The sequence below is a fragment of the Dipodomys merriami genome, unplaced genomic scaffold (assembly GCF_024711535.1).
Source record: "Dipodomys merriami isolate MVZ:Mamm:240054 unplaced genomic scaffold, mDipMer1.0.p SCAF_29, whole genome shotgun sequence".
Lineage (NCBI taxonomy): Eukaryota > Metazoa > Chordata > Mammalia > Rodentia > Heteromyidae > Dipodomys > Dipodomys merriami.
Window position 1 is genome coordinate 2643099 of NW_027204381.1, and position 16598 is coordinate 2659696.

Below are 16598 nucleotides of genomic sequence, written 5' to 3' on the forward strand. Positions count from 1 at the left end.
GCAAATATTTAATAAAGCCAAATTACAACTTCGTGAATTGACTTTTGAGTGCGCCTTTGCCTCTTTATGATCCTGTGTATTATTATTATTATTATTATTATTATTATTATTATTATTATTATTATTATTATTATTATTATTATTATTATTATTGGTCAGTTGTGGGGTTTGAACTCTGGGCCTGTGCGCTGTCCCTGAACCTCGTTGTACTCAAGGCTAGTGCTCTATCACTTAAGCCACAGAACCACTTATGGTTTTTAGCGTGGTTAGTTGGAGATAAGAATCTCACAGGGACTTTTCTGCCCCAGCTGGCCTGGAATCACAATCCTCAGATCTCAGCCTCCTGAGGAGCTGGGATCACAGGCATGAGCCACCTGCACCCAGTGATCCTGTGTATTTTTACAATTCTTTCTGGTACGAAGGATTGAACCTAGGGCCAGTGCTTAATCACTGGAATAATAATAGCCCTCACCCTCCCAAAACCTTTTTGGTTTTGAGGCAAGGTTTCACAACACTTTTACCAGAGCTATCTTTTTGCCTTTGCCTCCTGAGTAACTAGAACTACAGGCATGTGCTATCATGCTTTGCGATTCTTGTGTTTTCTTATACAAAGGCACGCTATTAATTTTATTAATCATCACAGCATTCCCAGGAAAGACATGATGATACTATACAATAAAAACCCAGGATGTGAGTCCTACCTCTGTTACTTTCTAATCTTGGGTTTCCCACATGTAGAATGAGAATGGACATCTTCAAATATTTGGCCCATCTGGCTGGCATTCGCTAATTGATAGTAATTATTAATTAATTCACTCAGCAAATGTTTATTTCATGCCTATTCTGGGCCTGCTAATTTGATAGTTCATCAGTAACATTCTCATTTCACTGAGAAATAAAGCAGACACCAGAAAACCCATTTGTGTCTTGGAAATGGAAAAACACTGTCCATCAATCTCCAGCTACTAAAATGTCAGTCGAACATTTGTTTGCCGGAGCAGAGGGCAGACCCACAGGCTGGCAGATAATTTCAGTGTTTTCTAAAAGCCACAGTAACTCAACTATTGCATTAGCTGCTAATTGATGGCGTTGTTATTAATTTCTTTGTCCTTTCTGCCATGGCTGAAATGGAAGTTCTGCCAAACTGCCTTTGATAATATTAGCAACCGCTGCCAGCCCGGCAGGGCTTAGCCTTTAGAAAAAAAAAATCGGATGTAAAGTCTATGTGATCAATAATGGTGCACATTTCTCGGATTTCCTTCTGTTGTTACATTAAAGTAACGGGGAAAAATTACCTTGCCTGATTATAATACTCTCCTTTCCATTACGGCTTCAATGGCTGATATGTGACTATGTTAATTTTAGCTGTGTCTGTTTGAGAGCAGGTAATATTCCCCTCCCTTTGTGCAGTTTCTTATAATTTTATAGAGAAAATTGATAGGATCAAGACTCTGAAAGCAGTTTCCTTGGAAACAGTTACTTTGCTGGCCATTTAGTTTCATTGTATCTAGAGACTAATATGGAAGTGAAGTTCTAGGGACTGGTGTAATAATGGTGTGTATGTGTATGTGTGTGTGTGTGTGTGTGTGTGTGTGTGTGTGTGTGTGTGTATGAGAGAGAGAGAGAGAGAGAAAGAGAGAAAGACAGAGAGAGAGAGAGAGAGAGAAAGAGAAAGACAGAGAGAGAGAGAGAAAGAGAGAAAGACAGAGAGAGAGAGAGAGAGAGAAGAGAGAGAGAGAGAGAGAGAGAGAGAGAGAGAGAGAGAGAGAGAGAGAGAGAGAGAGAGAGAGAGAGAGAGAGAGAGAGAGAGAGAGAGAGAGGGAAATTCAATAACTAAGCAAACAGTGCTCCCGGGATGGGCTATGTGAAGGATCTCATCTGTGCTTCTTGCTTTGGCCTAGTATGTTGTTCAGATTCACAGTGCTTAGAGACCTGTCCAGATTAATCCACATTTAACTTGGGCCTTTTAATTTTCACTTGCAGTTTGTCCCTCCTGGGGTGGGGTGTTTAAAAGTAGAGGTGTCAGCTATCTTTATGAATATTTTGCCTACAGGCATAGATCATCAATGCTTATTAAATGGCTCATCTTTTAAGTTTTATCTGATTGAGGTCACATTTCTGCTCTGCGCTGCATTTATGTTTCACCGGATGATAAATCATATCCACACAGCTCTGGTGTAGTGAACTGAAGGGACACCAAGCCTGTCCTCATTATCTTTGGAAAATCAGTCCCTGGAGAAATGGACTTAAGAGTATGCACTTTGGGGGTGTGTGTGGGATATGTGTGTGTGTGTGTGTGTGTGTGTGTGTGTGTGTGTGTGTGTGTGTGTGTGTGTGTGTGTACGCGCGTGCATGCCTGCTCCTATACCTGTACCTGCCAGGGCCTGCAATGATATAGGTGCTGTCCCTGAGCTATTTTGCTCAAGGCTAGTACTCTATCACTGTAGCCACAGCTCTACTTTCCAATATCTTTTGGAGATACACTTCTCAAGGAGTTATCTGCCCAGACTGGCTTTGAACCTTGATCCTCAGATCTCAGCTAGTTGAGTAGCTAGGATTACAGGCGAGAGCCACGGATGCATAGCTTAGAGTAAGCACTTTTGCTGCACACATGGATGGTGCACTCTAAACCTGCTCGGTGCAGAAAAGTTGAAACTTCAGAAATGAAAAGTTGAAACAAAAGGAAAACCTAAAATAGTGTTGCCCACAGAGTAGAATCACAGCTGGGTTGATTATACCTGGGGACAAAAAGAAAACACACCATGTATGTGAGAGAGAAAATTGGGTAACTGTGTTTACTTTCCAACCTGGAACAGACTAGAGAAGTAAACATAGACACATGAACTTTCTCTGCTTATCTGTGGGATGAGACAGGAGTTGCATCCATAGTGTGCATAGCACACACGTGTGTGGTGTGGTGTGGTGAGATACTGGTAAGGGACAGATGCCTTTACTATTTAATTATATACCCTCACGCATTAGAATTTTGTACTTTTTTTGGTAGAGTCATAGATATAAATTGACTCAAAGACTAAAAATTAAAAAATCTAAATGACAGCAGGAATCTGACTTTGCCTTGTGGTTAAAGCAAATACCAAGAGCTCCCTGTTACCATTGGTGGCCATATTTAGGTTACCTAACAGCTGAGGGAAAGAAGAAACACAACTGCATAATATTATGTCTAAAGCCCACGCCCCCTTAAAGGCATGGGATCTGTTTAAATGAACAGTCATTCTGTGACATGAGTGCCACTGTTCCCTGTGTATGTTACATTTTATTTGTGGCTGTATTTATTCACTGCAGTCAGACAGGCCAGAACCTTCCAACTTGTCTTTGAGACTTTTAATGGTCTGTGTGATTTTGGAGAAATGACAGTTCAACCTCATTTGCCAGTCTATAAAATCAACACAACTATTTTAAGGACTAATTGAAACAATTATAGTAACAGAGCAAAGAGACTGTCCAAAGCTGGAGGTAGAGGACAAGCAGTTCAGCAGCTAAAGATCCATTTTAAAAGGTTAAACACAGACAGCTTCCTGCCTTTCGCAACGTCCTCCTGAGCTAATGCTTTGTGGCAGCCATACTGGAAGATTCTGGGCAGCGCTTGCATACAGGAAGTCTAAAATAACGATTACATGAATGGAAAAGAAGATGAATTCTGCACTACCAGGTCGAGGGTGCTTCATGAACCCAGGAGATTGGGTATTTAAAGATGGCTTCTAAAGGAAATGATGGAAATCACACACTGGACAGGAGGAAAGTGTCTAAAGCTAAAAAGAGAAAGGAAGTATTAAGTGTCTGGAAATTCTTTTGCTTTGGAAAAGGGTGCATGCAAAGAGGACTGCGGGGAGACTGTGGAGTTCAGGAGTAAAATCTCGAGGGTTATCTGTGTTAGGATAAATACTAAAAATAGGTGTTCCTAAAGGATCTAAGGGCTTCGCTGTAGAAGGCTCACTCTGGTAGAAGACATTAAAAGCTGGGGCAATGACTCAGAGTTGGGGCTATCAGAGAAATGTGAAGTCCTGTAGAGAGGGGAGACCAGCTGTTGCAGGTGGGGGCCTGAAAAGGCCACAGGAGATCAGGTCATGAGAGTTTCTTGGCTATTTTCAGCTTCAGGCTAATGGGAAGCTGTAAGAAAGGCAATGATAGAATCATAACTGTCTGGAGAAAAAAATAGCCAGGCATTGGTGCTCATGCCTGTAATCCTAGCTACTCAGGAGGCTGAGATCTGAGGATCACAGTTTGAAGCCAGACCGGATGGGAAAATCCATGAGACTTCCATCTCCAATCAGTTACTTAGAAAATGCCACACGTGGCGCTGTGGCCCAAGTGATGCTAGCCTTGATCACAAAGAGGCTCAGGGACAGCATCCAGGCCCTGAGTTCAAGCCCCAGGACTGGCAAAACAACAACAATGAAAACAAAACAAAACTGGTGGCAAAGTGAAGGAAGAAGTGGAAAAGAAGAAGTCTAAGCACAAAGTAGGAGAGCAATTGTCTTAAGTTTAGAGAAAAAGTCTACAATGAACCAACAGAGAACATCTTGATTCTGTCTCTTAGCAATTTTATGTAGCTACAAGATGCAGGTGGACCCATTGCAACAATGAGGTGTACAAGACGCTATGTCGAAAAACAAACTTTACAACTTTGATGGGGGGAGGTGTGGTGGGGGGGTGGGGGGGGTGGGAGGGAGTGTAGTTGTGGAGGTGGGAGGGAAGGGATGGTAGGGGAAAAACAAAGGAGGAGGTAACAATGCTTGATAAGAAATGTACTCATTACCTTGCTCATGTAATTGTAACCCCTCTGTATGGTATTTTCACAATAAAAAACTTATTTAAAAAAAGGTATGTATAAAAACTACATTTTAGAAAATAGTTCTGATGAGTTGGTTAAGTAGGTGTCTCCTGCTAAAGTATAACTGCAAAAATGAAATTAAAATTATTTTAATATATTTACAAATATTTCTAATTACATGCAAATACAACTGATTTAAATTATTGACCTTAAATTATTGACCTTATATCCTGCTACCCTCTGAATTCACTTATTTGTGCAACATTTTAATTTTTGATTCCTTAGGAATTTTTATTCTTGATCTGGATGTCTTTTATTTATTTTTGTTGAATTACCTGTTAGGACCTTTAACATAGTATTTTATTGAAACAGGGAGAATATATTTTTTTTTAATTTTTTGATTCTGGTCCTGGGGCTTGAACACTGGGCCTGGGTGCTGTCCCTGAGCCTTTTTTTTTTTTGTCGGTTATGGGGGAGCTTGAACTCTGGGCCTAAGTGCTGTCCCTCAGCTCTTCAGCTCAAGGCTAGAGCTCTACCACTTGAGCTACAGCACCACTTCTGCATTTCTGGTGGTTTATTGGATATAAGAGTTTCATGGACTTTCCTGCCCGGGCTGGCTTTGAACCATGATCCTCAGATCTCAGCCTCCTGAGTAGCTAGGATTATAGGTGTGAGCCACCGGTACCAGGCTCCCTGAGCTTTTTTTTTTTTTTTTTTTTTTTTTTTACTGAAGGCCAGCCCTCTATCAATTGAGCCACAGCTCCACTTCAGGCTTTTTCTCTGATTAATGGAAATAATAGTCTCATGGACTTTCTTGCTGGGGCTGGCTTGGAACCATGATCCTCAGATCTCAGCCACCTGAGTATTTAGGATTACAGTCATCAGCTACCAGACCCAGCTTATATTTTGCTTTTATCTTGGAAAAAAATCAGCTTTTAACATTAAATATAACAATTTTTCTCTCTCTCTCTCTCTCTCTCTCTCTCTCTCTCTCTCTCTCTCTCATGTGTGTGGTATGTGGTGTGTGTGTGTGTGTGTGTGTGTGTGTGTGTGTGTGTGTGTGTGTGTGTGTGTGTGTGTACTGGGGTTTGAATTCAGGTCTTTATGGTCTCACTTGTTTTTTTTTATTCAAGGCTGGTGCTGTACCATTAGAGACACATCTCTACTTTGGCTTTCTGCCATGTAATTGGAGGTAAGAATCTTGAGAAGTCTGCTTTAGCTGAGTTTGAACTGCCATCCTCAGACCTAAGCCTCCTGAGTAGCTAGGATTTATAGGCATGAACCATAGGTGTCTAGCTGATTTTTCATTTTGATTGTATTTGGAACTCCTATATACATAGCTCTCAAGAAATGTTTGTTGACTGGCTAAATAAAACAAAAATCATCCTGGCATTACAATAGTCTTTTAAGGCTCAGTGAATGTCGACAGAATCCATATTATGCAGATATGTGCAAGTCCCTGGCTTAATCATGTGTTACAAACATATTGGGTATGTATGATAAAAGGGCTTAGTTTTAGTGAGAGTTATAGTTTTTCTTCCCTTCTGCAAGCCCATATTTTCTACTTTATGTGTTGCTACTTTAATAACTTAAATATGCCACCATCTATTATAGCTGTTTAAGATAGAATATGATAACCATTATAGGATTCTAAATATTAATTTTTCTATTTGTTATTGGTTTATTTTAGTTGTCAATGTCAGCAACTCACTTCTGGGAAGATACATATATATATGTATATGTGTGTATATGTATATATAAGTATGTATATATATGTGTATATATATATATATATATATATATATATACTTTTTTCTAAATTCTGTTGTTTGGAAAGTAGAGATGTCAAGACCATCTGTGTGCAGTAATTAGTTAAAAATCTCATTATTCACTATCAGTGTGAGGACAGCTACCCCATAATCATAGTCTTTTACTTATAGTGACTAATGACAGAATATATTTGCTTTGAACTTTGTGTTTTTATAAAAAAAAATAATAAAGCACACATCCAAATCAATGGAAAAGACAAGTCCAAATTTCCCAGTATTTCTATGATCACTTATTAGGTTGCAAAATTATGCTTTAAGAAACCCAGTACAGTAAGAGTTTAATCATCATCTACTGTTGTATTTTCCTATTTCAGCTCTACTCTGGAATCCAGGTCACTAGGGAGTGACTGTAATTTTCTGTTCCAATGTGCAGAAGTCTATTCACTAGAATGAAATAACAGACTGGAGTCTTTAGTATCTTCCCTGCTTCTGGCACAAGACACTCATCAAACAATGCATGATGGGACTAGATAGGAAAATAAGGTGACATCCCTGACTTGGTCTGGGAAGGAACCACCGTGTGTGTCAGGCCCTTAGTGCAGATGGAACTGTAATAAAGAGGTAGAGGATGGCCAGTGTTGCTACTCATAAAGTCAACAAAGACTATTTAGCCTTGTCAAGAAATTTAAAAGGACTTCCTTGGGCCTTTAGGAATTTCCTTAATGTATGTGCACCTTGTTCATCAACCACTTCTATGTAGTACTTAAGCAGTGACCAAATTGAAGATTTGTTGGTATAGCCATCATATTCTGTTGTCCTTAAAGTTGGAGAATGTAGGCCATCAGTTTAGATGACTCATGCAATACCCACATATTGGCAATCTTTATCTGCAGAGTAGCATTTATCATTTAGACAGACAGAAAGCCAGTATTTAATTTGACAAGTGATATCATGGCAAAGTAAAATGGTATAATTAGTTTTAAAGGCCACTTTGGCAGATATCCAGCTAGTCTGCATAAAAATATACTGAATTCTGCATTAGACATTCTACATTCCATAAAATATCTATGAGTTATAAAAGGCTAAGTAAGAAATAGAGTTTGAGCATTTAGTGGAACATTATTGTAAGGCCCAGTTAAAATAATCTTGAATGCTTGAGCAATTCTTAGGAAAAGTAGAAAATTAAGAGCTCTTACCAAATTGGCAATGATATAATGGTAGCCTTTAACATGCTTTCCAACACTCACAATCTGTGGAAATAGAAGGAAATAAGAGAAAATCAATGTAACTTTACTGAAAAATTATATTTAAAATATAACCATTGTAGCATAATTTCATGAGAAAAAAAATGTCGTTTTCCTTACAACAGTGACATGTTTTAATGGCAAGAATTTTATTCAAACCATATTAATTAGAAATAACCAATAGCTCTACCAATTGTTCGTGGACACTGAAGCTTTTCTTTCCTAGAAATTCATCACTATATCTTGATTTTTTTCTCCATGGGTTTTATCTCCAGATGTATCTGGTTTACAGTTAGTCTAAAAATTTCTCTTGAGACTTTTGCCATGAAGATGGATACAATAAATGGAATTATAAAAAAAAGTTTAGTAAAGAACCAGTTTAATAAACTGTCATATTGGACAAACCTGATTGCAAAACTGATTGGTTTAATATGAATTTAGCAAGCTGGTACAATTGTATTCTCTGGGAACTTCAGGTTTAACGATTATCCGGGAGCACATGATAATTAGCACTCAGTTACATATTACATACCCTAGACCTGAATCTATTATAGATTTATGCTCTTTACCTTGGCAAAGTTTCTGATTCACTATTACTTTTTCTGGTATGCCCATTCAAGCCCCTTTGCACCTTTTTAAAACCCCCAGATCTCTTCTTTTCCTTTCCTTTCCTTTCCTTTCCTTTCCTTTCCTTTCCTTTCCTTTCCTTTCCTTTCCTTTCCTTTCCCTCCTTCCTTCCTTCCTTCTTTCCTTCCCTTTCTCCCTCCCTTCCTTCCCTCCGTCTTTCCTCTCCCTCCTTCCATACTTCCCACCCCCTTTCTCTCTTTCTCTCTTTCTTTCTTGTTCTCTCTTCCCCCCCTCCCTCCCTCCCTCCCTCCCTCCCTCCCTCCCTCCCTCCCTTTCTTCCTTCCTTCCTTCCTTCCTTCCTTCTTCCTTCCTTCCTTCCATCCTTTCTTCCTTTCTTCCTTTCTTTCATCAGTCATAGGGCTTTGAACTCAGGGCCTGGGCGCTATTCCTGACCTTTTTTGCTCAAGGCTAGCACTCTACCACTTTGAGCCACAGCTCCACTTCCAGTTTTCTGGTCGTTAGTTGGAGATAAAAAGTCTGAAGGACCTTTCTGTCTGGGCTGGCTATGAACTGAGCTCTTCAGATCTCAGCCCTCTGAGTAGCTAGGATTACAGGCATGAATCACTGGCGTCCAGCTCCTGCTCCTTTCTAAATAGTATCAGCTTGAGAATTTTTGACTGCAGTGGAAAACCCACACCAGTTTTATAAGACATTCATTTTTACACATGAACACCTGCAAATGCTAAGAAAAGAAAAGAAGTTGGAAGCAATGGCAATCTAGCAGCAGTATCTCCATGAAAGCGTCACTGTCATATCTAGACAGTCTAGGAAGGAATTGTAGTTAGTTCTAAAGCCTACTCAACACATTTTGGTATTGAAATTTTTGCTTCAAAATTGTTACTTCAGAAAACAACAACAACAACAGCTTTCGTTTTAGTTTCCTCAGAGAAGAATATAAGGCAGGGAACTTGAGTGAACAAGCTACAGACTTAAAATACAACATTACAAGCTAAGAGCAGGATATTAATTCTAAGGGTCTAAGGTATGAATGGGACCAGGTGAGCAAAGTCCAAGAAGAACTAGGGCTATCAGACACTTTTAATTTTATTTTATTTTATTGGAAAGGTAATGAGTATGTTTCTTTGTTTTTCTCCTACTATCCTTTCCCTCCTGCACCTCCCCCACTTTTTCCACTCCCTATCTGGAAGTTGTAAAGTTCATTTCCAACATAGTGTCTTGTGAATATCATTGTCGCAATGGGTCATCCTGTGTCCTGTTTCAGCATTTTGTTACTCCCCTTCCCCTCCCCAAATTACATGTATATACAAGATGTTGGGTGCCAAAATCAAATACAGTGACCAAAGGGGATATACTATAGGGGGAAGAACATACCCAAGAAAGAAAAAAAAATCACATAGTACATTAAAAAACAACAAGGACAAAGAAAGACACCTTGTGTCCTTATCTTGGATTTCATTTCTGGCACGAGAGCAGACTTGAGGACCAATGGAATAGAACTGAAGACCCAGAAATGAACTCACAGACCTATAGCCATCTAATCTCAATAAGGGAGCCAAAAAAAATAGAATGGAAGAAAGACAGCCTCTTCAGTAAATGGTGCTGGCAAAATTGGTTAAACATCTGTAGAAAACCAAAATTAGATCCTTATAGATCACCCTGAACCAGAATCAAAGACCTTGAAGTAAAACCAGACACCCTGAAAACATTACAGGACAGAATAGGAGAAACTCTAGGGCTCCTTGGCACAGGCCAAATTTTTTTTAATAGGGACCCAGAAACACAACAAATCAAAGAAAGGTTAGACAAATGGTGTTGCATGAAACTGCAGAGCCTTTGCATGGCAAAGGACATAGCTAGCAAGATCAATAGAAAGCTATCAAATGCTTTAAGAGAAAGGAAATAAATCTGTGTCTTTTTAATTTTTCTTTATGGTACTGAGATTTGAACTCAGAGCACCATGGATGCTAGGCAAGCAATTTCTATTTGAAATGTGTGCACAGTCCTCTTGATTTTAACTGTGATTTTTAATATTACATTGTTGTTATCTTTAAATAGTTGGACAAAGGAATTACCATTCAACAAGTCAGTTTACGAATAGGATACATCTTTACCCATGTCTCCCCTTTCACTGTTTTACTCTGACTTTGAGATAGGGTCTCAAACTTGTCATCTTTCTGTCTTGGTCTCCCAAATAGCTGAGATTACAAGCGTGAGCTGCCAGGCCTGGCTTTATTGAGACTGTTTAAAAGATTGCTTTCTCTCACATAATGGATTTTAATTTACTATTGGCCTGGACTCCCCAATGTAAGGATTGGGAAATTGAGGCCCCTCTGAGAGAGATTGGTGTGAATAGAAGTTTAGAGTGAAAAGCAGATGTTATGTTAATTTTAGTTTTCCCTTCCTGCCTCTGTGCTCCTTTGTTTCATTATGGTAACTACATTATGGCAGCTACAGAAAAGCAGGTCACAGAGCAACACCACCCTTCTCTCTGCCTGTTACTGTGGCTCTGAAATTCTATATGCACACACAAACCCCGGTAACATTGCACATCTCTGAGGAATATTTCATTTCATTGAATAGCATTTTAATTTAGGGACTAAAGTACTTTCAAAGAGACATAGAAGATCCTGTGACAATGCATTTAAAAGCACATATAATAGTTTAAAAGAAACATTTAGAATCATCCTCGTTATAATTAAAGAGTCATTTTGTAAGAAGTCATATAAAATGATTCTGATACCGGTGATTATCAGCTGGGGTAACCTTTACTTTCCAGCTACTCAGGAGGCTGAGATATGAGGATCAAGGTTCAAAGCCAGCCCAGGCAGGAAAATTGGTGAGGCTTTTATCTTCAATTAACTACCCAAAAAAGCCAGAGGTGGATCTGTGACTCAAGTGGTAGAGAGTCAGCCTTGAGTAAAAAGGCTAAAGGATAGTGTCCAAGCCCTGAGTGCATGTCCCAGTACTAGCAATAAAACCAAAATCCACAGACACTTAGAGTCAGCCTGACTCCAGTCCACACGTCTTGACTATAGTTTCTATATTTCTTCAACTATAACATGGTCCCTTATTTATGCCACAGGTTTCCAGAAAAATACTTTTGGCCCAAATTAATATATATTTCCTGTAGGAAAGGAAGCATGTGAAGATGACATCCTTTAATATACTAGATTTTAATTAACACAAAGATTCTGTTAGAGAAATTCCTAAGTTCTCATAATGAAACAAACCCACAGCTCTCTTCCTTGCAATTATCTCCTATCTGAACATAGTGTTACTTGAATAACAATCTGTATGCAAGGTGCTTTTAATTCTTTTATGCATGAGTCTGGGCTAGGGACACAGATGAAGAAAGTGCAGGTAGACCAATGCTCCAATGCTCAGTGTGAGATTTCATCATAGGTCTTCAATAAACTAATTAGCAGAAAAGCTTAAAGTAGCAGAAAAACTTAAAGTACTTGGATTTAAATTTTCATAGCTTGAACTTCATTAGGTGTATATTTAAAAGTTCATTTCAAGTATATATCCTAAACTTAATGTATACGTAATTCAACAAAACAGATAAACCTAGGTACTCTGACAAACTCAGCTTCATCAATCAAAGCTCAATCTGTATGTATATGAACAATATAATTCAGTGTTAAATATATTTCATGATGTTCTCTCTTAATATAATTTATGTACAAATACATGTTGAACACATACTTATGGCAATTCCATAAATAGTACACAGAATTAATTTTTGTAATGTGGCCTAGGCTGGCCTTGAACTCTTGATTTTTCTGTTTCAGACTTTTTAGTGCGAGGATTGTAGACATGTGTCCACTCAGAGTTAGCTTTTATTAATTGTATAATAGAATATTATACAAATATTATACAATATATCTTGAGATGCTCTTAATTAGCATCTCATCAATGAGTTAATAGTCATAGGTCATAAAGAAAACTTGAGGGAAGACAGACATTGGAGGCGCATGCCTGGAATCCTAACTACTCAGGAAGCTGAGATCTGAGGATCACAGTTCCAATCCAGCCCAGGCAAGGAAGTGTGAGACTCTTATCTCCAATTAACCACCTAAACTCGGGAAGCAGAGCTGCGGCTCAAAGTGATAGAGTGCTAGCCTGGAGCAAAAATGCTCAGGGACAGCGCCCAGGCCCTGAGTTCAAGCCCTAAGACTAACGAAAAAACAAAAACAAAAAAAGAGAAAACTTGAGGGAGCTGCTAGTGATGGGGATACAAATTACCTTCAAATGTCACTCATGGACATATATGCTTTAAAGGAGTTTATCATTTTGAAGGAATACGTGCTGAATAGTTAAGACCAAATGGGCTAAAGATAAAACTCGATGGTCCCAGCATGGGATGACTTGGCGCTGTGTGAGGGGCCATGCTCAGGAGATGATGCTTTCTAAGATTGAGACAAGACACTAGGGTGTGGCTCTGTGCCTGGAGGAAGTGAGCATCGCCGGTTCTGGGAGGATCCTGTGAGCTCCAGATCTGCCTTACCCTTGGCTTCTGTAGTTCTTGATCATGTTCAAGCATTGATGTAATTCTAAACATTCCCCCCCCCCCAATGAATGCTGGGAAAATAAAGTACAAAAAGACGGTTGTCAAAGAAATAAAGTGTTCTGTGGCTAATTTTGTAAGGAGCCTAAGGTTCAATAAGGTTTAAAAGATTTCTTTGCTACAGGAATTTTTAGAGGCTTTAATATGTTAATATCCACTGAATTCTCAAGAGCCTTTCATGTGCAGTTTTGTTGAAGAATGTTTGAAGGTGAAGGATATCCTGCTTGTAGTGTTATTTTCACTCATCCCCCTTCTTAACTTTCTCCGTGCATTTCAGATCTTGTTGCTTTCAAGGAAACATACAAGTTGCTATGACATTTTCTTATTTCCCTGCATCGCTGATTATCTTTATTCACAATCATTTAAGCTCAATCCTTTGAAAGCACACTTAATGTAACTTCTGTCTGTCATTTCTTGAGGTAGCCTCACCTTTACTATTGAATACATTCTGCTAATAACTTTTGGATGATGGGTTTTCGAATTTGCATATGTCTGTAATTACATTCAACAGATGTGCGTGGGATTAATTAAGCATGTAAGACATATGACCCCAGAGTTATTCTCTTTGATTTTATTTCAGTAGGATATGTTCTTTGCCTTTGAGCTCATTTGGAATTTTTATTGCTTTACTTCAAATTTTTAGGTAATGGAAAACCTAAGTGCCCATAAAATGAAGCCATCGGGAAAAAGTAGATGCAAGGAGAAATGCTGTCTCAGTAAATGGGAATGCAGTTTTTAAGTTAATCCTGCACATTCTTTCAAATAATTAACCCCAATATTGTTTTAAAAAACAAAATGCCATAACTATAAAGAGTCAGCAAAAAACAGCCCTCCTTTATATCAAAAAAGCCTCCAGTGAAATATACCTGTTAGGTGTGTGATATTTGTAAATCAAATAGTGTGATACTGTGAATCAGTATCTCAATAGGTAGGTACTTTGCCTCTGTTTTACATAGTTTGGACAAAATTTAGAAACTACTTTGTTTATTATCTAACATTACTGGTAAAATTACCAGAAGCAATTTGCTTTTTTTTTTCTTAAAACAACAACAGCAACAAAAACATCAAACCAAACCTAGTAAGATCAGTTCCATTACTCAAAAGCTTAAAAATAATAGAAACTATGAATTTCTATACTAAGTGTACATCAGAAGCCTTGGCAATTCAGACATTTACAAATGAGTGCAATCAATGAATAATGTTTCATTGTCACCATTTGGTATTATGTATTGTTTATTGCAATGTCAAATTCACGATCAATTCTCCATTAGCCTTGACTGTCCTTGTTTCCTGCTCTTTCCTGACCTCCTTCCTGGGGGAGTCGAACTCATCTATTTCAACAATTTTTAACACTTCATGTTTTGTACATTTTTTCCCATATTGTGCTGCATTATTAGTGTTCCTGTTCTATATTTGGAGGTCCTTCATGGGATGGACCAAAATGAAGTGCACTTAAGTGGAAGTCTTAGACACCGGAAGGCAGGAGATAAATATTTATCAGATAAATGACCACTTGGATAAAGGTGTTATGTGTATATAAGACAGGAAAACAGTACAATCGAGTGAGTGCAGACAAGAAAAGTGTTCTTATTTTGCCTGGATCACATTATATTATAAACACAAAATTATAAAATGAATATATATATATTTATGTATATGTCTCCCCATGGATCCTGTGGGGTTTGGGGGTTTTCTTTTTTTTGAAAGGATGGCCATTAGGCAGTACAGTGGTAATTTAAGCTTACACTCTGGAAGTACTATAACAATTATTTGGCCTATTTCTAGCAAGAAAGAGAAAATTCTAATTTGCTAGTGATTATGTAAACCTTTTACTCTTTCTTATTTTGGGGTAACTGATACTAGTTTGATTTCCTTCCACAGTCTAATCTTGGCCATGATTGGAGTTTTATTTAAGCTGGAACTTAAAATATTTGCTATTGATGTAGGTTGACACAACTTAATCCCCTCAGTAGAGAAGTACACTGGGTTTTGTGGTTAATCTGAATGGGAAGGCTAAGAATGAATTTGTTTCATTACCTTTCTGGCTGAATCAAAGTGATTAAAAAGTTGCATCACTTCATTTTCTGGCAGGCAATACATTTTCTTGCTGAACTGTGTAATGTAATTATAAAAGTACAGTTATATTTATGATGTTTAGATTCAGAAGAGTGTCCTTGAAGGTATGTTTGAATGTTTTCCTCTTGATTCCTTTTTTGTTAATCTTATTATTTATTTATTTATTTGGCCTGGGAGCTTTCGCTAAGCTCTTTGTGCACAAGGCTAGCACTCTAACCCTTGAGCTATAGCACCACTTCTGGCTTTTTCTGTGATTAATTGGTGATAAAAGTCTCATGGGATTTCCTGTTCCCACTGGCTTCAAACCAAGATTGAGCATTAGATCTCAGCCTCCTGAGTAGCTAAGATTACAGGTGTTAGCCACCAGTGCTAACTTTTCTTTTTTGAGGAGCAGATGCAAACTTCTGCTGAAGTAAATTTGGAATTTGTCTTTTGCTTTCTCCTTAATAAGGAATATAAATTTCCTTTTTGGCAATGATAATGGGTGTGTCCATGCAGCTGATAGATTTAAAGCTAGAAAAATGAATCAAATTTATATTTCTCCATTATCAATCAGATTTTACTTTACCTTTTTGAAAGAAATGAATATTTGGATTGTCCAAACCAACAATGGAGGTAGTATTCTAACTAGTGTTCTTAGAGGTTAAAAAAAATGTAGTTGAACTTAATGTAATTCTGGAATTCACAATAATTCAAGCAAAAACACTTGCATTCTGACTACACTTGCCTTCTTCCTTGAAAAATCTTACATTCTTTGCTTCTTTTTTTTCTCAGTATTTTATCTTTTGGTTTTGCTTTTTAAAAACTTTATAAGAAAATGGAATACAGCCACAATCACACTAACAGTTGCTAGGAAACAATTACACACCCTTTTCTTATATGGCCATTTCCATTTGCACTTCTCTGAGATCAAGGGTGTTTTCATTTTCTGTGAAAACAACAAACCCAGCACATGATAATGAACTAGGGACCTGAACATTCCAACCAATTCAGCTGAAAAGTAAGATTTAAGAAGAAAGTGCCACCTTCTTAACATAACTTCATGTCTTCTTATCTTATGGCAGTCAGGTCCTGACTGGGCAAAGGTGGATAAGGGAAAGAACAGCAGTGGGTCCTGTCAGGGCTGTGGTGTGGGAAGTTGCTGGAAGGCTTCCATTGCCCTGGTAATTTGTTGGCCACCTGATGTGTCCCTGCTGATTTTTTGCGACTTGTTACTTGAATCTAGGAAATGAAACTCTTGAGTTCTTTTCAATTTATACAACAAACTGTAGGATATAGGTCTCCTGACATTTTTAGTAGGTGAGATTATGGACAAGAAAGATTTCTGGGTAATTGTTTTGTCTTTGTGGGCTCAGATGCTCTTCCCTTAAACACACACGAGGCATCTCCTGCCCAGGCCTTCATGTAGGTCCGATCAAGTGTTCATTTACTCCACAATAATTTTGGGGGCCCTACATAGTTGATGAGGAAATATTGGTAATATCTCCCTGATGGTGATACAATCTCAGTAGAGAAGACAGACACTTAGATTGATGCATGTAAGGAATTCAGGGCTTTACTCT

General features: G+C 38.2%; 1 protein-coding gene across 5 annotated transcripts in view; it reads right to left on the bottom strand.

The window, feature by feature from the left end:
* The window catches only part of LOC138838825 (glutamate receptor 4-like), a 274865-nt gene that overhangs the window by 70077 nt on the left and 188190 nt on the right, over positions 1-16598 (bottom strand). For all 5 annotated transcript variants that reach the window (XM_070038188.1, XM_070038187.1, XM_070038190.1 and 2 more), the window contains one exon: positions 7758-7811. In XM_070038188.1, coding sequence (XP_069894289.1) covers positions 7758-7811 — 54 coding nt within the window. The remainder of the gene's footprint in view (positions 1-7757; positions 7812-16598) is intronic.